This window comes from Leucoraja erinacea, chromosome 22 (assembly GCF_028641065.1).
Source record: "Leucoraja erinacea ecotype New England chromosome 22, Leri_hhj_1, whole genome shotgun sequence".
Classification (NCBI taxonomy): Eukaryota; Metazoa; Chordata; class Chondrichthyes; order Rajiformes; family Rajidae; genus Leucoraja; species Leucoraja erinaceus.
The window spans coordinates 24,769,288-24,797,273 of NC_073398.1; the positions used below are offsets into that span (position 1 = coordinate 24,769,288).

General features: G+C 44.3%; 1 protein-coding gene across 1 annotated transcript; it reads left to right on the plus strand.

Moving 5' to 3' along the window:
• Window positions 1-120: 120 nt before the first annotated feature.
• Window positions 121-27,986, plus strand: LOC129707834 (ADP-ribosylation factor 5). The gene is made up of 6 exons (XM_055653221.1): window positions 121-441; window positions 14,465-14,545; window positions 18,974-19,083; window positions 21,746-21,817; window positions 24,788-24,913; window positions 26,303-27,986. The coding sequence occupies exons 1-6, from the start codon at window positions 375-377 to the stop codon at window positions 26,387-26,389; spliced, it is 543 nt and encodes a 180-aa protein (XP_055509196.1). The 5' UTR covers window positions 121-374; the 3' UTR covers window positions 26,390-27,986.

A 27,986-nucleotide genomic window follows, 5' to 3' on the forward strand; every position in this document is an offset into this window, starting at 1 on the left:
CGTTCCACGTATTCATTTGACAAAAGCAGATCGTTGGAAGAAACGACCGGAAGTCGCGCGAGGAAATTGAACTTCGACCCCCGATTGCGACGTCATTCCTTTATTGTTGGCCGGACACGATCATCGAAACGTCAGCCGCACTCGCGCTTTCGGTCTGTTAATTTGGTTGTCGATCCTTTTACAGTTCCGAACCCGGCGCCAGGCTCCCGCCGCTACGCTCTCCAGCCAACTAGCTCCAGCCAGCCCGACCGCCCGCCGGCCGACGGGATCCGAACACGCCCGAGTCTCCATTCGGTCGGATCCGCCCCGAGCCCGCAACCCCCATTTGCTGCCATCCGCCCGCGAGCTGCCAGGCCACGACCGCGTTCGCAGCCATGGGCATGAGCATATCACTCTTGTTAGCCCGGCTGTTCGGAAAGAAGCAGATGCGGATCTTGATGGGTAAGCCTGATGTCGGCCCCATGTAACTTTGGACCCAAGGTGAACCCAGGCAGGCAGGCCGTGTATGTGTGGGGCGGGGGATCTTCAGGTTATTGTGCTTCAGGCGCTGAGGGCGGAGTGCTCTCGAGGGTTTCAGTCGACACCTCCTTTTACTTTAGGGATTGGGGACCGTGTGTTTCCTCCCTGGTTGTGTAGCCGTGGAGGCCATCGGCGAGTCACGGACTCTAGCACAGAAGGAGTGGGTGGCGACGGGGCGGGGCAGGTGATGGCTGACTGGACTGGATGGTGTGTGAGGGGGGTGCACTCCCTCCGTCGCTTTGGCTGCTTTGGCAGGGTAGTCTGAGTATTTATGGTTCTTGTGCAGTTTTTAAAACCAAAATATGATTATATAATCTAATAGACTTGGGATCTGCGTTATCATGCATTCATTCCTAAAAAAATATTTTATTGGTGTTTTTTTCTAATGGCAGATAATCAGAGGGAGGATCGAACCTGACCTCCTGATGATGTGTTAATGATGGCTTTCTGACAAATTACAGTTTTGGCTCCTTGAATGTATAGTTCAGCTGGGCCATTCTGCTGTTATTTCCCCATATCCCAGTGGATTTTCTCTCTGAACAATTTAACCAATTCTGTTGTGAATATTAAATTAAAACTGTACTTTCAAACAGCTCAAACCAGTTAACAGTCATACAGCATGGAAACAGGCCCTTTGGCCCAACTTGCCTACACTGACCAACGTGTGCCATCTACACTAGTCCTGCCTGCCTGCGTTTGGCCCATATCACTCCAAACCTGTCCTATCCATGTACCTGTCTAATTGGTTGTTAAATGTTGCAATAGTCCTTGCTTCAACTACCTCCTCCGGCAACTTGCTGTGTGTTTCCACGCATTGTGTCTGCCTGTTTTGCCAATTACATTAAATCTGTTTCCTATGGTTAATGATCACTCAGTTTAGCAAAAAAAATCTCATTTTGTGTATCAAAATCATTTGTATATTAATCCACCTGTTAAATCTCCTCTTAATTTTCTTAGCCCCATCCTCTAAGTTTCTAAACATTCTTCCTTCCCTCACCAAAGCCCTGACGTTTCTTGAAGTGTTATACCCAATATGCGATACAAATCTCCAACTGGGTCCCAGTGATTTTAATAAAGGTATATCTTAATGCCCTTCTGTTCATTTGTACACCGTCAGAAATCCAACACTGGTGGGTTTAAACTAGATTGGTAGGGGGATGGGATCGTATGCTGGACCAAGGCAGTATAAATGGTGATAAAAGAAGGTTAAGTGAACTGAATAGGCAGGGACTAATGATTTGAATTGTACCTATTTTAATACGAGAGGCCTGATGGACAAGGCAGGTGAACTCGGATAAGGCGTGATTAGTTCTTGGTTTCTTGGTCCTCCAAAATATTCCAAATGGAATTTAAACTGGAGGTGGTGAAGGGAGGGCTTAAGCCAGAAAGGGTTATTGGGAAGAAAGAGCTACCTAGTTGTGTGCAACTGGGTCGTTGTGGCCATTACATAAACCTAGTTAAGAGAGGGACAGGACTGGTGGCTTAATGTTCCAGGGTACAGATGCATCAGAAGAGGTAGAGGTGGAGCTAGAAGAGGAGGGGGTGGTGCTTTTTTGATTAAGGAGGTGGCCAGAGCTGACTTTACTGATGGTTTTTTCAGCAAGGCTATATGGATGGAGCTGAGAAATAAGAAAGGGATGATCATCTTGTTGTTAATGTACTACACGCCCCTGAATAGTCAATGGGAATTAGAGTATCCCAGGATCAGGTGGATGCCTGAAAGAGTTTTGAAACTGAGGAGCACGGTATAAAAGGAAAGCGACAGGTAAAAAGGCACCATTATCTGGCTCTGGCAGATAATATTAAGGGTGATACCTTAAGAGATTTTATAAGTACATTGAGGGAAACGGGTAACCAGTGAGAGAATGGGCCCCCTCGGGTATCAAAGTGGTCAACTCTGTGTGGAGTCACAAGAAATGGGCAAGGTCCTCAATGAGTATTTCTCCTCTGATTTTAACATAGACATGAAGACCAGGGAATTTGGGGCAGTCAATAGAGGTGTATTGAGAGTAGTCAGTATTACAGTCGAAGAGGTTCCGAATGTCCTAACGCATATGAAGGTAGACAAATGTTCCAGGCCTGATCAAATATATTTGAGGACACTGGGAAGCTAAAGAGGAAATGGCAGGTGCCTTGGCTGAGAGTTGATCATGCACCTGTGGTTGTAAAGTTACAGGAGATAAGTCTGAGGGATAAGATATACGTGCATTTAGATGGCGAGGGAATAATTAGAAGGTCGACACAAAATGTTGGAGTAACTCAACTGGACAGGCAGCATCTCTGGATAGAGGGATTGGGTGATGCTTCAGGTTGAGAATCGGCACAGTATTGTATGTGGGAAATTGTGTCTCACAAATCTGATTGAGTTTTTTGAAGATGTGGCCAAAACGGTTGATGAGGGTAGAGCTGTAGACGCACATATGGGTTTTAAGGCAAGTCAATTGACAAGGTTCTGCATTGTAGGCTGCTCCAAAGGTTAGAAAGCGTGGGATCTATGGACAGCTAGCCAACTGGTAGAAAATTGGCTTTGTGGAAGGAAGCAGAGGGTGATGGTTGAAGGACATTTTCCAGACTGGCCTGTGACTAGAAACATAGAAAATAGGTGCAGGGATAGGCTATTCTGCCCTTTGAGCCAGCACCGCCATTCAATATGATCATGGCTGATCATCCAAGATGAGTACCTCCCGTTCCTGCTTTCTCCCCATATCCCTTGATTCCGTTAGCCCCAAGAGTTATATCTAACTCTCTTTTGAATATATCCAGTGAATTGGCCTCCACTGCCTTCTGTGGCAGCGAATTTTCCTCATTCAGTCCTAAATGGCTTACCCCTTACTCCCCCAACATTGGGAACAATTTTCCTGCATCTAGCCTGTCCAATCTCATAAGAATGTTTTGTTTCCATAAGTCCCTCTCATCCTTCTATGTATGTGCCTTGAGGTTTGGCGTTGGGCCCATTACTGTTTGACATCTATTTCAATGATTTGGGTGAGAATGTACAAAGCATGATTAGAACGTTTGCAGATGACACTAAAGTGGATGGCACCGTAGATAGCGAGGGTGGTTCTGAAAAAATTGCACTGTGATCTTGATCGGTTAGGCAGGTGGGCTGAGGAATGGTTGATGCAGTTTAATACAGAGAAGTGCGAGGTATTTCATTTTGGGACGTCTAATCATAGCAGGACCTATACAGTGAATGTCAGGTGTCTGGAGAGTGTTTTAGAGCAGAGGGATGCAAGAGCAGGTACATGGTTCCTTGAAAGAGGCATACGGTGGTCAAGAAAGATTTTGGCACATTGGCCATCAGTCAGAGAATTGAGTATAGAAATTTGGAGGATATGGTACAGTTGTACAAGACATTGGTGAGGCCACATTTAGGGTATTGTAGTCACCATGTTATTGGAAAGATTTTGTTAAGGCGAAAAGGGTGCAGAGAAGATTTACAAAGATGTTGCCAGGACTCGAGAGCTTGAACTGTAGGGAGAGGTTGAGCAGGCAAGGACTGTATTCCTTGGAGCACAAAAGGATGAGGGGTGATCTTATAGAAGTGAGAGGAATTGATGGGGTAAATGCACAGAGTAGGGGCATCAAGAACCAGAGGGCATAGATTTATGGTGAGGGGATAGGATCTTAAGGGATACTATCACATCGTTCAAAAAATATTTGGACTGGTACATGAATAGAATGGATTTAGAGGGAATTGGGCCAAACGCAGGCAGTTGGAACTAGTGTAGATGGAGCATGTTGGCCGGCGTGGGCACATCGGGCCGAATGACCTGGTTCCATGTTGTATGACTATGTGTGCCTGTGCGCAGCCTTCTCAACTTGTTCTGTTACCTGTTGTAGTAACACCAGGTCTTTCTTCCTGCTCCTGTTATTAATATTATTTGGTTTGTATGGCTCCATTTAGACAATAGACAATATACAATAGGTGCAGGAGTGGGCCATTTGGCCCTTCGAGCCAGCACTGCCATTCAATGTGATCACGGCTGATCATCCCCAATCAATACCCCGTTCCTGCCTTTTCTTCCCATATCCCCTGACTGCTATCTTTAAGAGCCCTACCTAGCTCTCTCTTGAAAGCATCCAGAGAACCTGCCTCCACCACCCTCTGAGGCAGAGAATTCCACAGCCTCACCACTCTCTGAGAAAAAGTGTTTCCTCGTCTCCGTTCTAAATGGCTTACTCCTTATTCTTAAACTGTGGCCCCCGGTTCTGCACTCCCCCAACATCGGGAACATGTTTCCTGCCTCTAGTGTATCCAAGCCCTTAACAATCTTATAAGTTTCAAGTGAGATAGCTTCTCATCCTTCTAAGTGTACAAGCCCAGCTGCTTGTGTACAAGCCCATTTGTTTCTTTTAAATATTTTTTTTTTTCAAACTTTAGATTAATCTTCATGTAATGATTGTATAATTTCATATTTTCACCTGTCTGATATAATTTATTACTACTTCACTGCTTACTGAGCTGCTTTAAATTTATTGTCATCATCCAATCGTAACCCTTTGTTGCATTAAAGGTATCTTATGTTATCTTAAATATGTTCACTCCCTGTACAGTGCATTTAAAAAAAAAAATAATACTAACCTCATCTCTGTTACATTTGCCTGATTAAAACCTCTCGTAACCTTGACCATGTGGTTAGCACACATATGGGACAACCATCACCACTTGCAGGTACCCCCTCCAGCTGTGCACCATCTGGACATAGAAACCTATGGCCATTATTATGGCTAGATTTAAACCCTAGAACTCCCCATCCAATTACATAGTTTCATCGAAGGTAGACACAAAATGCTGGAGTAATTCAGTGGGTCAGGCAGCATCTCTGGAGAGAAGGAATGGGTGATGTTTCGGGTCGGAAGAAGGGTCTCGACCCGAAACGTCTCCCATTCCTTCTCACCAGAGGTGCTGCCTGTGCTGCTGAGTTACTCCAGCATTTTGTGTCTACCTTCGATTTAAACCAACATCTGCAGCTCTTTCCTGCACAACATAGTTTCATCCTCCCTTTCTAATCTCGTCAAGCCCCAAAAGTTGGAAATTTCCGTTCCAAATCATGACCATATTTGAATTTAATTACTTCCCCATTGATTATTTCTTCAAATGCCTGGATTCAAAACTCTAAAATTGTTTCCCAAATCTTTTTTTCTTCTTAAAACCTGTTTCTAATTAATCAGAATTGTCCAGACCTGCTGAGTTACTTCAGCACTTTTTGTCCTTTTGTGCATTAACCAGTTATCGCAGTTCTTTGTTTTTAATTCATTATTAATGGTCTTGCAAAGTGGCCTGATGTTTTACTACGTTAGGTACCATAAGGCCATGTTAGTGAATTTCATCTCCTGTGCGCCTGATGTAGAAATTACTGGTGTCTTCTTAAATTCCTGTTAAAAAGGTTTTATTGCGCAAACATTGAGTTGTGGTTTATAATATAATTCGCAAATCATCATCATGTATCCAGAACACCACTGATCCTTTAAGTACTGAGGGATTCCACTATACATCTCCTTCCAATCAGAAACACACGACAATTCACAAGAGTTGTGAATTCTGTATTTGTACTACTATATCTTTTACCCTTAGGTTTCAATTTTGTTATAAGGTTTATTGTTTTACTACATGCCTTTTGACAGTCTATACCAGGGGTGGGGAACCTTTTCATGTTGGAATGCCGCATTAAGTTAGCTGTAATCTAATAAGGGTGCATCGATGAAACTTCAATTAGATATACTTCAAAATGTACATTATTCTAGCTACTATGTACTAACTTCAAGAAAATGAAAACATATAGTTAATTCTAAAGTTAACTAACCTTTTAATGACTTTGTTGTGAATGCTTTTTGTGGGAAATAATTTAAATATTTGGTTGCAACATGGAGGTATGCAGTTTCAGCTGATCTAGATGGGTGTCCGTCATTTGTGACCTTGAGGGCGTGTTGATTTGGGTTAGGTAGGAGAATGTAGATTCGCAGCAATAAGTGGGTGAAAAGCAAGAAAGCATTTTTCGTGCATGTTACCGAAGACGTGGGTATTCTATTGAGTTTTTTCATATTTCAATCGGATCTTTCTTGCCGTCAAATAAGGACTTTAAAATGTCATCTTCTGAGAGCTCAATCAATTCCATCAGTATTTCTTTAGGAGCTTTGGAGACATCAACTGGGTGAGGTTGAAATGCTAATTTGAATGCTAAAAAATGCTAATTTCATTGAATCGTTTACTCTTTGGTATTTTAAATACGTTCATTTTAAGATTAAAATAAAAATAATAAAATACGAACAAAAACATATTAATAAAAATAAAAGGATTTGTTCCACAAAATTTGGATTCATTCAAAAGGCCGTACTTAATGGCCTAGAATGCCGCATGCAGCCTTAAGGTCGCAGGTTCCCCACCCCTGGTCTATACGCACATAAACGACACCGTCCTTATCCATTCACCATCAAATCAAATTTTCCCTTTATCTGGCTTTTCAGTGGTACATGGTTGTTTATTTTCTCCCAAGGTATTATTTCAGTAGGCTTTTCTTCCACTTTAGTTAGGTTAGCTAATAATTGTCAGATTTATCCTTTGCCCCTTTCTTTAGTATTTTGAATATCTCATCTGCCTTCAACATTCGATGTTCATTTTGTCTATTTAATTGACTACCTGACTCTTCTGACAAATATTTTATTATTGAAACACAATTTGCATTCCATTTTATGTTAGCCACCATTCCATTCTTGTACTTCACTGCACCTACTGTTTTCACATTATTCAGCCTGCCTCCTTTTGTATTCTCAACTACAAATTTAGAAATTGTGTCCTGTACATCAAAGCAATGGCCCCAATGTGAACACAGTATGCATATTTGGCTCTAGCCTGAAGAACAACTATTCCAGTTTGCTGTTATGCTGCCCAGTTAGCCAAGATCAAAGATCCTATAGCAGAGCAAGATGGGTTACTCTCACGCAAAAGCAAAGATCCTATAGCAGAGCAGAGCAGAGCTATAGGATTTTTGCGCAAAAGTGTAGTACGCTCATGGGCGGATTCATGGGCGATTTTATGACTCATTTTAGCAACCTGCCTCCGCCATCTTGCTTCCGGCCAAAGATTGGATCCGCAGCGGGGAGAGGGAGTGCGCGGCCCGGGGCAGCGGGAGAGGGAGTGCGCGGCCCGGGGCAGCGGGAGAGGGAGTGTGGGGCCCGGGGCAGCGGGAGAGGGAGTGTGGGGCCCGGGGCAGCGGGAGAGGGAGTGTGGGGCCCGGGGCAGCGGGAGAGGGAGTGTGGGGCCCGGGGCAGCGGGAGAGGGGGTGCGGGGCCCGGGGCAGCGGGAGCGGGAGAGGGAGTGCGGGGCCCGGGGCAGCGGGAGAGGGAGTGCGGGGCCCGGGGCAGCGGGAGAGGGAGTGCGCGGCCCGGGGCAGCGGGAGAGGGAGTGCGCGGCCCGGGGCAGCGGGAGAGGGAGTGCGCGGCCCGGGGCAGCGGGAGAGGGGAGTGCGGGGCCCGGGGCAGCGGGAGAGGGAGTGTGGGGCCCGGGGCAGCGGGAGAGGGAGTGTGGGGCCCGGGGCAGCGGGAGAGGGAGTGCGCGGCCCGGGGCAGCGAGGAGAGGGAGTGTGGGGTCCGGGGTTTCTTATTTACAATGTTTCTTATTTAATGTCCCGTGTCTAGTCTGAAATAAAGTTAATTATTGGATCAGAAGAAATATAATTGTGTGTGTTATATGATTATATACATTTATATAATGTTCATGTATGTGTGTTTATAAACATTTTATTCTTTAACAAGAATAAACAGAATTATGAACTGACAGAATTGTGAATCTAACCCTATATCACACACAAAAAGTTCCCCCGCAATGTCAATTACCCTGCGAGTCGGGTCGGTTCCGGTTACTACAAAATCAACTCAAACACTGCGAGCCATTTAAGAGTCAAGAGAGAGAGTCAAGAGTCAATTTAATTGTCATTTGGACCCCTAGAGGTCCAAACGAAATGCCGTTTCTGCAGCCATACATTACACACAAATTTAAAAATAAATGATTTAAAAAACATTAAAAAAGACAATTACCAGAGTCAAATTTTATTCTTGACAAGGAGTATGAACTGACAGATTTATGAATCTAACCCACACAAACTGTTGCCCCGCAACATTAATTACACTGCGAGTCGGGTCGGATCAGGTAGGCTCAGATTGCTAAAATGGGCGTGGAAAAATGCCCAGGATCCCCTCCATAGCGTACTACACGTCAGCCCATTGCATTTCGAAGGAGTACCTTATCTTGCTCTGCTATAGGATCTTTGGCCAAGATCATACCCATGCCATGATTGCGGCACAGTGGTGCATTGATAGAGTTACTGCCTTACAGTGCTAGAGTGTAGGGTTTGATCCTGACTACGGGTGCTGTCTGTAGGTCTGCACAGAGTTTATACATTGTCCCTGTGTTCACATGGTTTTTTTCCAGGTGCTCTAGTTTCCTCCCACTTTCCAAAGGCTTGTAGGTTTGAAGGTAAAATAGCTTCTGTATATTCTCCCTAGTGTGTAGGATAGAACTAATGTACAGGTGATCATTGGTCGGTTCAGATTCTGTGTGGGGCCTCTTTCCACGCTGTTTCTCTAAACTAATTGCAAACTAATAGGCTGTAATTTTCAAAAAAGTTTAAGTTATACAAACTGTAGGAGCCATTGTGCTCCTACATTAAAGCCATTTACGATTTTAAAAAAAAACAACAAAATCACACAGCATCCCTGTGTACCCCATCATTATCAAGAGATTCTGCTACTTCATCAAAGAACTCAAAGTTAAACAGATACAATTTGCTTTTAACAAATCTTCCTCACTTTAATTATCCCAAATAACTTGGTACCAATTCTATCCAATTTTTATGTTCCTCTAATCACTGATGTTAAATTAACTGGTCTTAAGCAGTTGGATGATTCAACTCGTCAAGCCGATTGTCATTTGTACCAGTTTGGTACGGTACAGGGACAATAAAATTCTTGCTTGCAGCGTCGTCACAGGCACATAGACACAGATAGCACGTGTAACCATTAACTAAACAAATTCTGCAAGATGGTAAAAAAATAACAAAAAAGTTCAACACAATTGAGGAAATAAACATTCATGGTAGTGCAAGAAGTGGCCTATAGTGATGTTGCTGTGGTGGTATTTGGATTATGCATGTTGAATAAAGATCCTTGTAGGAAAAGATGTGTAGGAAAGAACTGCAGATGCTGGTTTAAATCGAAGGTAGACAAAATGCTGGATTAACTAACCAGCATCTCTGGAGAGAAGGAATGGGTGACGTTTCGGGTCAAGACCCTTCTTCAGACTGATGGGTGACGATTTGGGTCGAGACCCTTCAGAAAGTCAAGGCCATTCTTCAGTTTGAAGAGGGGTCTCGACCTGAAACGTCACCCATTCCTTTTCTCCAGAGATGCTACCTGTCCTGCTGAGTTACTCCAGCATTTTGTGTCTACCTTGTAGGAAAATAGCTGTTCCTGAATCTGGTGGTGTGCAACTTCAGTTTTCTGTACCTTCTGCCTATTGATTTGGCTGGGGAGAGGGATTAATAATGATAGAAAGTTACTTCTAGTAAACTTCCTGACTCCTTATGGTGGTCAAGTATGGTTGATCATTGGAGCTAATGACCAAGCTGGCTTTGACCATTTCACACCTTTATTGTTCGTTAGGACATTGTTTACTGATAAAATCTTGTAAAGATTTAGTTTAAATGTTTAAATGTTTAGTAATAAAATCATTGTTTAGTGATAAAATGAGCAGCCTGTCATTTGAACGATTTTCAAAAAACATAATTTCTTTTTTTTTAACCTCGCCCAAAGTGAAATTCAGATAGGAATGTACTAATGAGATTAAGATAGAGGCTGAAATGCAATAGGTTTGGGGAATTTAAACAAAAAATGTAGTTTTAAATGGTATTTAGCAAGGATTGGATAATTTTGTGAATAAAGTTTGTTTTTAAGGCTGAAAAAAACCCTTGCTTAATCATGACTAAATATTATTTATTCTTTATAAAACTTGGTTTGCCCCTCTAGCAATGTACAGTCAAAACATTTGGAGCATTTTTTTAAAACAGTTTCAAAGGTTTGAGACTGATTCCTTTTCAATCCTCCAAATTTAGCCCATCACTCTCTGGTATGGTGTAAATGACACAATTTGTGCAGATAGAGTCTTTTGTCCCAACTGTAATAAAGCTACACAAATTGATCTCACTCTTCTGCCTCTTCCCTGCAATTTATTTCATCCTTAAGCATTTAAACAATTCTCATCTTAATCAGGCAGCATGTGTGGGCAGAGAAACTGTTAATCTTTCAGCTTTGTGCCCTCTTGTCATGAGGGTTTCTGCACAATTGGGTTATTACCTTTTCATCCTTCCCTCCAAATTCAAGGTTAGCTTTTCAACAGTTCCCTCTCCTATCCAAAATGTACACCCACACATGCACACTTTAAAAACAAAAGGGTCTGTACAGTAAACCCTCTTTATCGGTTCTCTTTGTAATGGATTTTGGTTATAGGGGACGAACCTATTGGCTGCAGCTGACACCACCCCTGGCCAACGCTGCCTTCCCAGCCATATGCTTACACCCCTAGCAAGCACCACCTGCCCAGTCATGTGCTTATAGCCGAGGCCACCGAAACACCTGAATTCCAGGCCTAGTTCCAGATCAAGTGAGAAGGAAGATCTTGACCCAAAACATCAATACCCGTGTTGTCTTGAGGCACTGCTTGACCTACAGAGTTACTCCAGCACTTTGTCCTTTTATGTATTAATCAGCAAGTGCAGTTGTTTGTTTCTACTACGGTTATAGTGGACAATCCCCTCTCCCCCCCCCCCCCCCATGGTTCGTTATGACGAGGATATACTATATTACGGCAATATCGGTGGGGGCGCTGCAATGGCGGCAGCCCTGTCAGCAGCGCGTTAGTATTTTCAACTTTTTAAATTTTTTTTAGTATGTTTTAAAGTATGTTTTTAATGTTTCTTTGTGTGTTTTATGTGGGGGGGGGGGTGAGGGGGAACGTTTCGGCCGCCTCCTCCATGGAGAGGCGACTTTTTCCAGGTCGCCTCCCCCGTGGCCTAACAGCAAGGATCGGCGTGGCCTTTCCCGGAGACGCGCCCGGGGCTTCAGCGGCGGGCGCAGCGTGGACTCTTGGCGTGGAGCGGGTGAGCCCTCGCTGGAGGGGAGCGCTCCGTTTCGCTGGCCCGGGACAGCCTGAAGCCGCCCGCGGTCTGCACAGCTCCAGCTGGCGCGGCGTCTACAGCCCGGGATCCCTCATGGGGGACCCGGGGGAAGAAGAAGCCATCACTGCCGGCCCGCGGCCAACTTCTACCGCGGGCGTGGTGGCGACTTACCATCACCCCTGGAGGAGAGCTTCGTCCGTAGGCCCTGCGATCTACGGTGCTTCTGGCTGCGGCGCGGTGGGAACTTTAAACTTTAAATCTCGACCGCCGGTCTGCGGCCTACACCAACTTAAAGCCGCGGTCTCCGGTGGGGAAGAGCCGATCCTGGACTTGTACCTGGTCCTTTTACCATCTGGTACCACAGTAAATTGGTACAGTAAGTTAGTCCCTGGTGAGATACGAGTTTACAGTCCTAATGGCCTCTGGGAAGAAACTCCTTCTCATCCTCTCTGTTTCCACAGCATGACAGCAGAGGCGTTTGCCTGACCGTTGCAGCTGGAACAGCCTGTTGCTGGGGTGGAAGGGGTCCCCCATAATGTTGCTGGCTCTGGATCTGCACTTTCTGATGTATAGTTCCTGCAGAGAGGAGAGTGTAGTTCCCATAGTGCGTTCAGCCGAACGCACTACTCTCTGCAGAGCTTTCTTGTCCTGGGCAGAGCAGTTCCCAAACCAAATTGTGATGTTTTCTGGACAAGATGCTTTCTACAGCCGCTGAGTAGAAGCACTGGAGGATCCTCAGAGAGACTATGAATTTTCTCAGCTGCCTGAGGTGGTAAAGGCGCTGCCTTGCCTTACTCACCAGTGCGGCAGTGTGTGTTGTCCATGTCAGATCCTCTGAGATGTGGACTCCCAGGTATTTAAAGCAACTCACCCTATCCACAGTATCCCCATTTATCTTCAGTGGCGTGTACGTACTCGGATGTTGTGCCCTCCTAAAGTCCACAATCTTTAGTTTTTTTGACATTCAAGAGGAGTCCTGACACCTCTGAGTGCCAGAGCAGCCACCTCTTTCCGGTAGGCTTTTTCATTATTTTCAGTGATCAGGCCCACCACCACAGTGTCATCAGCAAACATGATTATAGAATTGGAGCTGGTCCTAGCGACAGTGTGGGGCTGAGGACGCAGCCCTGGGGGGATCCTGTGCTCAGTGTGAGGGTCTTTGATGTTTTTTCTCCCATCTTGACTACCTTGGGCCTGGCAGTGAGTAAGTCCAGGTCCCAGGCACACAGGGGGGTGTTAAGCCCCAATTCCAGCAGCTTCTCAACAAGTCTGGTGGGGACTATCGTGTTGAAGGTTGAACTGAAGTCAATGAACAGCATCCTCACATAGCCCCCCCCCCCTTCTGGCTGTCAAGGTGAGAGAGAGCGGTGTGCAGAACCTGGGAGACCGCATCGTCCGTGGATCTGTTCGGACGGTATGTGAAATGTAGCGGGTCCATGTTGCGAGGGAGGAAGGCGCAGATGTGGTTCTTGACCAGCCACTTGAAGCATTTCATGACTACTGAGGTGAGGGCCACGAGAGATTTAGACTGATGTAGAAAGATATATTGAACAAATGAGTGAAAGATATGTAAAAAAGTAATGATGATAAAGGAAACAGGCCATTGTTAGTAGTGTGCTAGGTGAGAACGAGCACAGACAATGAGACTCAACATGACGACTTTGAAGCTGGTATGACTTGTGTGGGGGAGGGATGGTGAAGGGTTACTTGAAGTTGGAGAATCATTATTCATACGACCTAACACACAGCTAACAAATGTCTTGTTGAGTCTCACTGTCTGTACTCGTTCTCACCTAGCGCACAGCTCCTGAGAAGCTGTCTGAGCCGCTGAGTTACGCCACCATTTTGTGAATCTTCAGTTTAAACCAGCATCTGCAGTTCTTTCCTACAGGATAAATTGCTAGGTTGGATGAAGATTGCTGGGAGGAGAACAAATGCCTGCAGAGGCTTTTTGATCTGAATGGCCCGTTTCTGTGCTCTCAATTCTGTGTGAATAAATATTCTGAACTTATGTCATGGTCTTTCAACCCCTCACTCCAATATAGAATTTCACATCTCAAAAAAAAGGAAGGGTTTCTTGAGCTCCAGCATCTAATTGATGCATCGCATATCCTGGATTCCTTTGTCTTGAAAACAGCTATTTTTATCTGCTAGTTAATCCCTTCGTAGCTTTAAGTATGGTAATGAACTATCTCTTGACCATCTGTGTACCAATGAAAATTACTCCAAAATACCCCCCCAAATGTAGCCATAAGTTCACGTTAAAAGTTCCTTCACTGCTATAGTATATGCAAATTTAGTGGGATGTCCGTTAGGGAATGTTGCCGACTGGCCCGCTGCAGACTGCAGGAGTACGTGCTGAAGGACGCACTGAAGCTCGATTGGGAAGGACCACAGTCTAAGGTCCTTCCGCTGCTGGACGTGGAGGGCCAGGGTGTGGTGGAGACGCCCCTCAAAATACGGGGATTCCATGCCAGTGGGCCACATGAGTGGCAAGGGTGGGGGATACATTTGTGAAATTTGAGCAATGTGTGCAAACAGTATTGAATGTTATTGAATATAGCCTCCGAAAATGTCGGATGAATTTTTTGCACAGTTCATGTATTGTATATATTTTTTCAAATAAAGTCTATTTTGAAATTTAAAAAAAATAAATAAATATTTACAATTACAAAGACAATGCCACATTAACATTTTGGGGTTAATATGCTTCCATGGAAATGTTGGTATTTTATAAGCTGTCTAAACTAATTTGTTTCTCTTCTGTACCTCAGTGGGACTTGATGCTGCTGGGAAAACTACAATCCTGTACAAACTAAAGCTGGGTGAGGTCGTCACCACCATTCCAACAATAGGTATGTTTCATGTTGGTTTTAATTTTTTGAGGTAGAGTAGAATCTTTGTCGTCATCCTATTTCTTTGGTACTGCCCAGAAAGTAACCAGCTAGCATATTCCATCTTCATAATAAACGACGGGACAAAAATGCTGGAGAATTTTTGCTGCCTCAGCGCTGAGGCACCATAGATGCTGCCTCAGCGGGTGAGGCAGCATCTATGGAGCGAAGGAATAGGTGACGTTTCGGGTCGAGACCCTTCTTCAGACTGTTGTGGGGTGAGTTCGGTATAAGCGAGTTTGGTATTCCGAAAACGCATGGAATTATGGGATTTGTCAAAGGTCACTCGCTATTAAAAAAAAACCCAACAAAGCGCTGACTGTATAAACTGTGTATAAATTCTTATCTTTATTCATGATTTATGTGTAATAATATATTTAATCTGAGCAACGGGGGTGCCAGGTAGCGGGAGAGCAGGGTGTAACAGCGAGATAGTGTAGAGGGGGCAGATGCGAGTGGGAGACGGGAAGACTGGACCGGCGGAGAGACATTCTCGGAAGCTGCACGCACACAGACCCGCGCCTCATCCACAACCAGGATCGAACCCGGGTCCCCGGTGCCGCAAGCTCTGCCGAACCGGGGGCGGCCGATAGGACACCGGCCCACAACCAGCGCGGAGAAAAGGCGCCAACCCCAGCTGAAGTCCGCCTTGCCCGCCGGACACCCGACAGCCCTGGACGGACGGGAGTGGCACCCCACAGGCCCACTGCCAGCGCGGAGAAGAAGCGCCTAATCCCATTCCAACTCCCGTGGAACCTGCTCCCCGATGGGCAGGGGACCGCCAGCCACACCCGCCGCGCCGGCGCCGGCAAAAGCCAAGCACCAGCCATCAACGCGGACACACACAAAATGCTGCAGGAACTCAGTGGGACAGGCAGCATCCCTGGAGAAAAGTAATGGGTGACGTTTCAGGTCGAGACCCTTCTCCAGAGATGGTGCCTGACCCTCCGAGCCGCTGCAGCACCCATGTTCATCCTCACCGATGACCGGCGGTCGGCCCCCACTGGCACTGACGGGACCAACCGATAGTGACTGGATAAGGTGAGAGGCGCAGCCGACGGCCCCCGGGGACGGCCCAGCAGCAACTCAACAGTGCCAGAGACCCGACCCCGACCACGGATGAAATGCAGGCTTGCACACAAAGCAGCGCCACAGCAGCCGAGAATATTTATAGCGAGTGACCTATGATGTGAGCATGCGCAGTTGGAATACCAAAATTGCTTATTTATACTGCCAGAGAGCAATCTCGCAAGTAAAGGAACATGGTTTTTGTGTTCAATTAGTTTGCTGTATATTCCAGGGATGTTTCCAAATGCGCAGGACAAGATGTTAAAAATCCAAAGTTCCAAATGTCAACTTGCTCCCGATGGTGATGGGAGCCTTATGCACTCATCTATGCTCCTCCGATGTTGAGAAATGTTAGGCAGAAACGTCATTGGGGTTATCAAGTGGGTACGTACATTCATTGACGTTTCGCTGATTGAACCCACGACGTCTCCAGTAGGCTCAACGGTGCATTCTGGCTTCCCAGAACCACCCCCCTCTGCGTCTGTCTAGTCGCTCTTTGGGAGACCAAATGGGGTCTTTCCTCTTAAGCCAGAGCCACTGGCTACTCCGCTCTGCCACCCGTGATGTTTCTTTGATGGCCTGGCGTAGGGCTTGTCTGCTGATCCCCAGGTCCTTCATCAGTCTTCCGGTTGATGTTGCTATGAATTCTCGACATCCAACTTCTACCAGGCAGATCTTAGCTCTCCAGCCCTGCTGTTCTGCCTCCGCTGCAAGCTCTGTATATTGCAGTTTCTTTCTTTTGAAGGCTTCCTGCACAGCATCCTCCCAAGGGACTTTGAGCCTCACAAGATACACCATGCGCTGAGAGTTCGACCAGAGCACAAGATCAGGCCTCAAGTTGGTGATGGCTATCTCTGATGGAACTGTAAGCCATTGGTCCACATCCACTAGCATCTGCCAATCCCAGGCTGCCTCCAGCTGTCCAAACCTGGTCCTTCATGGTATTTTCCATTGCCTTTGTTCCCCCTCCCAAACAAAGGCAATTGGCTTAACTGGGTTGGTTGTTCTGGGCGGCAGGGCATTGTTGGTTGTTCTCCTGCTTTCCAGAATCGCTGCCAGGCATTTGAGCACTTGATTATGTCTTCAGGTGTACCTTCCTTGGGAGAAGCTTACTTTACACCGTGTAAGGATGTGCTTAAGCGTGGCTGGTGTTGAACACAGGGGGCATGATGGATCTTCGCCCAGCCATTGGTTGAGATTTTTTGGGCTAGGAAGGACATCATAGGTTGCCCGAATGAGGAAACTTATCCTGCTCTCCTCCATCTCCCACATGTCCTTCCAGCTGATCTTCCTCTTTTCCACACTCTCCCATCTCATCCAATGGCTCTGTTTAGCTTGCGACACAGCCTTGGCACACCTACTCAACTCCTCCTGTCGGCGGATTTCGGCCTCGGCCAACTTCCGGCGCTCCAGTGATGATGCCTTGTTCCAGCAAGGTCGCTATCCGCCAAGCCCCAAGCCACTTCTTCCATGTTGGATTTGCCCTATCATGTCGCCTTTTGCCTTCTGTGTCGCATTCTTAGCGGATTTGGAAACAAAATGAAATCTAGACTAAGATTAAGATATTAGAAATTATAATAAAAATCTTAGAGAGTTGGAGTCTGAGGGAGGGGTGATTGGAGAGGATCTAAGTTTCATCTCACTAGGCGTAGTGTTTAAAACTGGTTTTGGATAGAGACCACAGAGGAAATATTTGCAGAAGATGTCATTGTGACATTGGTTAAAAACACGAAAATCTGTGGAACAAAGGCACACCGCAAGACTTTGGGAAGAAAAGCAAGGTGGAGTAGAAATAAAATGGAGGGCTTTTGAGGTAGATTTGTTATTTTGAAGATTGGCTGAGGTTTTGAAACAAGGGGCAGTAAGAAAGGAGTGTGAAGCTTTAATGTTGTTCACCTTGGAACCCAGGAAGATAAACAAGCTTGGGAATGATACAAGGTACATTTGGAAAGAAACTAGTAAATTATTTGGGTTCATGATGATTTTGGATGAGTGAGGAGTTTTGTACTAATGGTGGGAAGAAAGATTGCCATTGGCTAAGGTAGCGGAATCGATGAGCTCATTCTTGATGGAATTGAAATCCATGAGGTAAGGTTAGAACGTGATTGTTTCTGAGATATTGTGGTTTTGTCAATGGAAGGAAGGTCTGAGGGTGCTTGAAGTACAGGCAGATGTGCTGTTGGATGGGTAATTGAGTGCTCAATAATTGAATTATTCACAGTTTCAACCTGGGAAAACAAAGAGAGATACCCAAGATGTAAGAGAGAAAATCTTATTGGGGATAAGGGTATTAAAGTAGATACAAAGGAGGAGTTGAGAAGGTCAGCAGCTGCAGATATATTTCAGTAAATGGCTTGTGTCTAGGAAGTAAGTAAGTAGAAATTGCAGTTGCTAGTGGAGATTTCGTTTTACCAGGGGTGAATAGAGAAGGGATTGCATTTGAAAAGGGCCTGTGGGTGATTAAAGGATACAAGCTATGATTAGAACATGTAAAATCATGGAAATTACACCTCGGGATTGAATATCGAGGGGTTGGGATAGAGAGGGAAAAGATGTTGTCAAGTATCTGTTCAGATAAATTCAGAGTAACAATATCAGAATAAGCAAACGGGCAATAACAGAGATTGAGATAGAAATCATCAAAATAAGCAAATCCCAAGGCGGAAGGAAAATTTCCCAATGTGGATTATATGTGCTTGTATATATGGATGGTGAAAATGATTGCCCATAAGGATATTTAAAGAAGGGGTAGAATAGACAGTTAGGCCCAGTCTCGTCCAGTTTCCTCCCATACCCCAAGATGTGCTAGTTGGTGAGTTAAATGGCTGTGTGATTAACCAGTTGGGTGCGTGCCTGGTGAGAAAAATTAGGACGTTAGTGGGCATTTGTTGGATGAAGTGGCCTCTTTTAATATCATTTACAGTTGTTAATAGTAAAGGTCTTGTCTCGGAAAGTCAATTAAACCATTGGCAGAGGCATTAGGTGATGTGACTGATTTGAGCACATACATTGAGCAGGAAGCTAGAATATGCTTAATTGATATGTGCCTCAATTGTATGGGGAATATATAAAGAGGCACTGTGAAAAGTTGGGGCTTTATTCAGCTGATAATCAAACCTGGGAGATTTATAATGGCAGTAGGAAGTCAGATGAGTAGTAATGGGTTGAGATGGAGTGAAGATTGTGCCCGAGGCCCTGAAGATGGCATGCTGAAAACAGAATAGAAGCAGTCTATGGTAAACTTGGTTTTTGAAATTGAAACTATGGGATGCTGGAGGAGGTTGTGTTATTATGACTGAACATTGTTTTTTCTTATTTCAGGATTTAATGTGGAAACTGTAGAGTACAAGAATATTTGTTTCACTGTGTGGGATGTTGGGGGTCAGGATAAAATCCGTCCATTGTGGAGACATTACTTCCAAAACACACAGGTAAATTGCCTCTGGTCATTTATTTTAATGTGCTATGCTCACAGATAGAAATGCCTCGATGCTGCATCAACTATTTGTTCCTCCTGCAGGTCAAGTCAATACATGAATGAACAGGGTGTTAATTAATTCTGGTTACTAGTTGATGCTCTTTGGTATAAGCAATATAGTAATGCTAGAAGTGGAACTGAGGCTGATATAAAAACAAGTGTAGGTTAATTATTGGTTCCATAATGATTGGTTTGACTGTGAAGTTGGTATTTACCCACAAGAATCAGTCTTGCCTGGTCCATTATTGCCTCAAAATAATCAGAACCATTGATGCCATCGAGCAACACACCTATTCAATTGTAAGCTACTCACTAATGCTGAGTTGGCTTCTGCCAGAAAGCTCATAAGTTCCTCTCAACCCCATTCTCCTGCCTTCTCCCCATAACTCCTGATACCCAAACTAATCGAGAATCTGTCAATCTCCATCTTAAAAATATCCATTAACTCGGCCTCCACGGCCATCTATGGCAATGAATTCCACAGATTCACCACCCTCAAGAAATTCCTCCTCGTCTCCTTTCTAAAGGTATGCCCTATTATTCTGCAGCTATGGCCTCTGGTCCTAGACTCTCCCACTATTGGAAACATCCACTCTATCCAGGCCTTTTGCTACTCGGTAAGTTTTAATAAGGCCCCCCCCTCATCCTTCTAAACTCCAGCGAGTACAGGCCCAGTGCCGTAAAACTCTCATCATATGTTAAACCAATCACTTCTGGGATCATTCTTGCAAACCTCCTCTGGACCCTCTCCAACACCAGCACACCCTTCCTCAGATATGGAGCCCAAAACTAGTTGCAATACTTCAAATGCGCCTTATAAAGCCACAACATTACATTCCTGTTTTTATATTCTAGTCCTCTTAAAATAAATACTAGCATTGCATTGCTCCTGAGCTCCTCATGTCATTGACCTAGGGATAGCACAGAAACTTGTGAATCATTTCCATTGCTTCATTGATAACCCCGCTCCCCAAGTCTTTGGTGGCACATTAACGATTTAGATCACTGACTAGCCTCCGGCTCAGTTAAGCCCCATAAAATCAAGGAGCCTGGACGGGGTGAAACTTTTCCTTTAGTTGAGAGATTGTAATTAGGGGATGAATATTAACTTAATTGTAGAAGAATGTGGAGAAAAACAACTGAATGGGGAGGGAGGGGGGGAGAGGGAGGGGTGAGGGGGAGGGGGGGAGAGGGGGGGTGAGGGGGGGGGGGGGGGGAGGGGAGGGGGGGGGAGGGGGGGGGGGAGGGGGGGGGGGGGGAAGAGAGGGAGGGGGGGGGAAGAGAGAGAGAGCTCTAAGCGCTTACTGGCCGCAAGACATGCCCCCCTTGTGAGGCAGACGTGATCGCAGCCTCCCCTGGAGCTTTTTCAATGGACTTTTATGTGACACCTACCAGCACATAGAAACATAGAAATTAGGTGCAGGAGTAGGCCATTCGGCCCTTCGAGCCTGCACCGCCATTCAATATGATCATGGCTGATCATCCAACTCAGTATCCCGTACCTGCCTTCTCTCCATACCCCCTGATCCCCTTAGCCACAAGGGCCACATCTAACTCCCTCTTAAATATAGCCAATGAACTGGCCTCAACTACCCTCTGTGGCAGAGAGTTCCAGAGATTCACCACTCTCTGTGTGAAAAAAGTTCTTCTCATCTCGGTTTTAAAGGATTTCCCCCTTATCCTTAAGCTGTGACCCCTTGTCCTGGACTTCCCTAACATCGGGAACAATCTTCCTGCATCTAGCCTGTCCAACCCCTTAAGAATTTTGTAAGTTTCTATAAGATCCCCTCTCAATCTTCTAAATTCTAGAGAGTATAAAACCAAGTCTATTCAGTCTTTCTTCATAAGACAGTCCTGACATCCCAGGAATCAATCTGGTGAACCGTCTCTGCACTCCCTCTATGGCAATAATGTCCTTCCTCAGATTTGGAGACCAAAACTGTACGCAATACTCCAGGTGTGGTCTCACCAAGACCCTGTACAACTGCAAAAGAACCTCCCTGCTCCTATACTCAAATCCTTTTGCAATGAAAGCTAACATACCATTCGCTTTCTTTACTGCACCAATTTAATCTCTTTATATGTGAATTACGTTACCTGGACTATGGAAGGCAAGGACATGTCATGAAGGCGTTTACACACATTACTTTGGTGACATACATAGAGATGGTAACAGGCACATGCTTATTGCCGTTTCTGTATGCTCTCCATGTATGGAACTCCATGCAGTTTCTGAGGGGTTGCGCAATCAGAGGGGAGGCTCAGCTCGTTGCTGCCTCATCTCTCATCTCTCCCTGTATTTGCAGCGGAGCTGTGAAGATTTTGCGGTTTTTACTATAAAAAATGATTCGAGTCATATAGAAATGACATAACACAGATCAGTTGAAAAATCTTTATATTTTTTATTTACTTTTCTTAACCACTATTTTCATTGGGAGTATGACAGGTGAGGCTCTACCTCCCCTGACCGCACGTCCCTGTTATACTCTATTTGATCTTGGTTCACAGTTTCTTATGTGATAGTTATTCTTCATGGAATGCGTAGTTAGAGCACATGGTATTTCATTGCTCAATTATTAAATTGCTAAAACAATTTTGATTGCTTATTGTTTTAGGGTCTAATCTTTGTCGTGGACAGCAATGACCGAGAAAGAGTGCAGGAGTCATTAGATGAACTACAGAAAATGGTAAGAATTGACAATGGAATGGGAATAGCTGAGTGGAATCACAAGTTTCTGAGAATTTTCCTGTGGAGCTGGATGGGGCTTCTCCATGCTTCAGGTCTTTGCCAAGTCAAGTGAATTGTATTTAAATTGGATTCCTTCTCCTTGAACTATCCATCAAGTTAACTCTCCAACTAAAGGAATTACACACATACTATTGGGCGACGTAATCTGCAAGTTTAGAAGAGTTTGCCCTGGACTCAAACTCCCAGCATGGTCGACACGAGGTCGCTGGAACTCTCGAGCTCGAGGGAAGTTCCTGCCTACTCGCGGCCTCAGCTAGGTCATGGAAAAATTTTCAGGATATTGAAAAATTATCCGCGAGTAAAAATTGGTCGGCAATCTTTTTCACTCGTAGTGCAGTGGAGTGGGGTCACTGTTTAGTTACAGGCACTCGAGAGCAGCCGTAGGCAACCTCCATCGCTGACCGGGCATTTTGATTGGCTCATTGGAGTTTCAGGACCTAGGAAGACCTACCACTAGGTAAAATGCACGCTAAACTTTGTTAAACTTCTTAAAAGTGTCTCTACTCCTTCTCCCCGCACCCTCCTTCTCTCCCCCCCCCACACCTTCTCCTCCCCCCCTTCTCTCCTCCTTCTCTCTTCCCCGCGCTCTCTAAAGGATTTTTGTATTGTATTGTATTCAAATTTATTGTCATTTTCTCAATTAGAGACAACAAAATGAATTTCCCTTTACAGTCAGTATCATAAAAATAAATAAATAAATAATGAATAATAAAACATATTAAAAAATAAAATAGAATTTTTTTTAAAAAAGCACAAACACAGAAAGTCCATGACACAACATAACACAATGGCACCAAGGTGAGGAAGGCACCATAGTCCAGCCAGCCTCCCCTCCGATCTTCCCAGATGTTCACCCGTGGCCGGGGCCTTCCGAGCACCCGCAGTCGCCACCCCGGGAGGCCCGATGCTCAGGCCCTCTCGCCGGGCTGATGGAACGCCGACGCCGAACCCCGACGGTGAAAATCCTCCTCAGCGGCCCGGACCTCCCCGATCAGCCGCCTCCCACCGGAGTCCACAGGCCGAGCCGGGCAGAGTCGCAGGACTCTGCGATGTTTGTCAGCGCCGCCCGCGTTGGGAGCTCCGCGAACCACAGCTCCAGGATGTCGGTGCCGCAGGCCCAGCACTCCGGGCTCCAGACGGCGATCCCCGGTAAGGCATCGCCAGCCCCGCGATGTATCAGCGCTGTCCCGCCACTGCTGGAGCTCTGGTCGGTCCAGGCAGCTTGCTGTTTCAACGTGGACGGTCGATCCAGCTCGAGGCTTTCCGGGAGAGTGCCCTCGAGCTTGAAGGTTGAAGGAACTCTTCTGGACTCGCCGATTAGGTCGCCCAAGTGGGACAACCCCTTTACAACTCCACCAATGTTTGTGAATTAGCTGCATAATCTTCTGGACATAGCTCAAATTCTGCCCACTCTGTGACTTTCGGGGTGAGGCAATCTGGTTAACATTTGGGAAATTGAAATCCCCTAGTACTGTAACTCTATTTTTATTGCTCATCTCTGCTATTTCTCTTCCTAAATGTTCCCCCATCTCCTGTTGTTTGTTTGGAAGTCTATAATATGCCCCCAGCATAGTGAAAGCACCTTATTTTTGTTCCTAATCTCTTCCCATTCACCCTCTCTTGAATAGCCTTCTACCATATCTTCCCTCAACACTTAAGTGCTACAGTCCTTGCGTAAGATTGCAATGTCACTCTTTCATCCCCTCCCTTACCTTGGGATATTGAATTTCAATCTTGCCCATCTTAGAATTTGTCTACCTGTTAAACTCCTTGCATTAAAATACACAATTTAGCTGTATTCTCCTTGTGCATTTACTTGCCTGCTTTGTCTACTGGGCTTACTGTTTTTTTTTGTGTGCCTGTAAGCCCCATCTGAATATCTACTCAGTGCTCTATTCCCCAGCCAAATTAGTGGAAACATTCCATACAGTGCCAGCAAACATCCCCACAAAATATTGCTCCCATAATGGTTTTAATGGCCCCCATTACTTGTTTCCTATTTGGCCGCAAGGCATTGCAGAGGGTGGTAAAATCTGCCCATTCATCACCGGTTCCACGCTCCCCTACCATATCTTCTGTCAACAAAAGTGCTACGCTGTCCTGCGTAAGATTGCAATGTCACTCTTTCATCCCCAAGGACTTGAATCTCACCCCAACCTTAGAATTTACCCTCTACCATACCTGTTAAACTACTTGCATTAAAATTGCCGAACCAGCAGGTCGAGGAACAGCTTCATTCCGGCCGCTGTCAATCTACTAAACAACGTACCTCGGTGACTGCCAATCACCCCCCCCACGGACACTTATTATTTATTTTTTTAATTCAAAATCGTTTGCTATGTCGCTCTTCAAAGGAGATGCTAAATGCATTTCGTTGTCTCTGTACTGTACACTGACAATGACAATTAAAATTGAATCTGAATCTGAATCTGAATCTAAAGGTGGGCCAACCATGTCCTGCTTTCTAAGCAGTTGCCTAATTTCAAATACTTTGCATTGCAAGACATCTTTTATACGACCGACTTTGTTGGTACCAACATCACTGCACAACTTCCCCCTTTTGGAATGTCCTTGACCCCAGCACAAGGGAAACAACAAACTATACTGGAGCTTCGTTGGCAGCCAGAGTAATTGGATTGGATTGGATTCCTTTACTTAATGCCCACCTCCCCGACAATAAAATTCCATAACATTATCACTTCCAGTCTTATTCCTCCCATTTTATACAACAAAGCTCTGTGGTGCCATGATAACAAATGGGACATGTATTGGTCAGATTTAAATGCCATTTTAGACTTTTTTTCTTCAAAGTTTGTTTCTTTTCAGCCTATTTGTTTTCAATCTGTTTGTTAATTTTGATTTAAAACTACTGAGCTCATTCTGCTTATTCTTAACCCTTTGTTCCCAGCTGCAAGAGGATGAGCTAAGGGATGCAGTATTGCTGATATTTGCGAACAAGCAGGATTTGCCAAATGCTCTGGGCGTTACAGAGCTTTCCGAGAAACTGGGATTACAACGTATGAGCGGCAGAACTGTAAGACTTTATATTTACAATTATTTACATAACTGGTACCTGTCTTTCCCTAAGAAATCAATTTATTAACTTACAATTATTCACAGTAAGATGGTGATGGATGGGCTTTAATCACAATTCTCAAATTAGCCGGGGCAGTCGTAGCAAGGACTGCCACAAACTCTAGCTAATGCTCCTTGATGGTTCGAAACAGCTATTGTTCAATGATAGCAATTTTACGCTGAGTTGAAGGTTTTTGGATCAGGTCCCAATCCTAGCAAGTAGATAATTCATTCCAGAACAGTATTGAAAAAGTATAGTATTGTTGTGGGGTGGGAAAGTGCAACTAAGAAGTGGACCACTTGGAATTACCATCCTTTTGATGAACTGAACTTTTCTGGTGGTCATGTCAACAGTATGACCAGTGTTCTATCGTGTCATCATATTTAGATCAAGGTTGCTAAAATCGATTGACTGGATTTATCTCTGGTGTTTGTGGGTTTTGCTGTATGCACATTTCCAACTTTGCAAAAGTAACTATTTCAAGTCATTTGATGTGTTGAGAAGTTCAAAAACACTGTAGGAATGTATCTTTTTATTTCTCAGTAGCCTCACCTGGAACTGTTGTGTGAACTTTGAAAGATGACAGGGCTGAGCACTGTTGCTCTCATTGCCGTCTCTAATGAATGAAAATCCAAGGGTGCTTAATCTTTATTGCATAAATGGAGGATTGACTGTAAAGCTGTCCCCATTGGGACTACTGCCAATCTCCAGGAAACTACTAAAGAGAGCTGAAACCACAAATAGGGGCCAGCCTTACTGATTTTATTGTTTGTTTCTTAGTATCCAATAATATTTGTATTCCGATCAATTTTCTGATGCCAATGTCAATGGATGATTTCAATTATTTATGACATTTAATGTTTTAATGCACAAGACTAATTCTAAATTGGGAGGCTTAAAAACAATACATTTTCTTGTAGACACCATGCTGAAGTAACTCAGTGGGACAAGCAGCATCTCTGGAGAGAAGGAATGAGTGACGTTTTGGGTCGAGACCCTTCTCCCCTTTAGTACTTTGTTTAGTGGCAGTTATACCTATTTTCACAGTCCTTTTTAATGGATGACTGCATATTTAAGTTAATGCACTGATTTTCAGCTGTCCTTGCATTAAAGATTCAGCCTTAAGCAGAATTTCCTGTAAAATATGAAAATCAGGTCCATTAAAAAATTTTTTACGAATATCCCTGTAAGTTTGTTAAATCATTATTGATTCCCTTCAATTAATTTCTGGTGTCTGTTTTGCTCTGCATTAGAGCAGAAGGTCATCTTGCATGATGTGTGTGTGTTGAGATATTTCTCTTTGGACTGTTGTAATCTGATTTATTTTTTCTCTCCTTTTCTTTACAGTGGCACATTCAGGCAACATGTGCTACCCAAGGTAGTGGTCTATATGAGGGACTGGATTGGTTGTCCTGCGAGCTGCACAAACAGTAGAAGAATGACATGAATGATCTCGCCTGCATTGGTGTGACAACTGCGAGGATGTGAATTCAAAGACTTTTAACACCGTTTTTTTTCCCCCCCCTTTTCATTCTATACTGTTATTTTGCATTTCGTCATCTTTTATTTGTCAGCTCTTTATGATGCATGGTTTTTTTTAAGTTTATTAATGGTTTGAGGATTATCCATTCATTCAACAATGCATGGATGTTCCTTGCAGGACCATTTTGAGGAGTAACAGCACAAGTTGCCTCTTAGTAGCAAGTTGGAACTTGTGTTTGTGACGAAGAGAATTCTGTAACCAGCTTCCAACTACAATAGATTCCCATTTGCAATTCTAAGTACATATGTACCCAAATAACTGGATGAATCGCTTCAACAGTATCCCACAGGCTTGTTTAATCTTCCGATTTTGGACCATAGAGTATTTTAAATGGTTGCTTGTTGCACAATGATGCCCCCTCCCCTCTTCAGAGTTCCACAACTATCAATCTTTTTACTGTATGTGGATTCCAGAAAAATTGGTTTTGCAGATGTTTGCTTTTTTGGCTGCAGGTGCCGTCGTGAGCATGGCTGCATTGTTTCAGATTTAGAAAATGTCTGGACACGTGAAGCCTCGTTCAGTCACCAGCTAACCTGTAACTTGTAGAATGAGTTTTTAATCTTCAATTGTGAAGAGTACCAGTTATAAGATGAACAGATACATGAGCAATCGTAGCTTAACTGCAGCAATCAAGTGTTGACTGGATAAACTAACTTTCTTTTCATTAACTTTACCCTGCGTTAAAGAGCTTTTAATCTTCAATGTGTCAAGTTGCCCTATTTTGATGGTTAGGTCATGTCTCCCCTGCCCAGTATATTTCTCCAGTACAGGATAACAGTGCTGGCATTTTCTCCTCAGTGGAACATGGGGCCACTGCTGTGAGTTGTGGGTCAATATCACTGTTAAGTTAGTGCAGATCTTGGTAGGAAATGCTTTTTGAATGGAGGTATCTCTCTTAAAATTACAAGAATTTATATACTTGATGGCTGTGCATTTATTTTCTCTACAATTTAGGAATAAACCATGAGGTTACAAAGGGCACTGGTTTGCTGTTTTAATGGCTTGTGAGTAAATCATATTTTCCACAGTAGTATAGGGAAAACTTGATTAATAATTGTGCCTCTTTGAGACATGTATGTGTGTGTGTATATATATAATATATATATATATATGGGTGTGTATATATATATTTTATATATATATATATATATAGTTTAAAAATACAGCCAAATCTTAAATTGTATGCATGGAGCATTTACCTCATTCTGCCATGGTATGTATTTGTGCTTATGTAAAAATTATGGGAAGCCCTTCTGAAATTCCCCTTGTGTTAATGTAATGTTCTTTTGGCTATGTAAACACTTTGAGCATTAGCTGCTGTAAACACATCTGCGAAGGTATTGCGTTCCCTGTGGAAACTGTGATCCTGATAACTGGCATTAATCTAAACAATAAATCAGTGAGCTGAGACAAACCATACTGAAATTGCTGAGGCATAGTACCTTTCCTGAAACTGATTTAATCTTAATAAAGGCCTTTTCAGAAACA

What these genes read in the sequence shown, in the direction of transcription:
- LOC129707834 (XM_055653221.1), top strand. Translation starts at nt 375, where the DNA reads ATGGGCATGAGCATATCACTCTTGTTAGCCCGGCTGTTCGGAAAGAAG. An exon ending in GCAGATGCGGATCTTGATGG is followed by an intron (nt 442 to 14,464) that starts GTAAGCCTGATG and finishes TCTGTACCTCAG; the next exon opens with TGGGACTTGATGCTGCTGGG. An exon ending in CACCACCATTCCAACAATAG is followed by an intron (nt 14,546 to 18,973) that starts GTATGTTTCATG and finishes TTCTTATTTCAG; the next exon opens with GATTTAATGTGGAAACTGTA.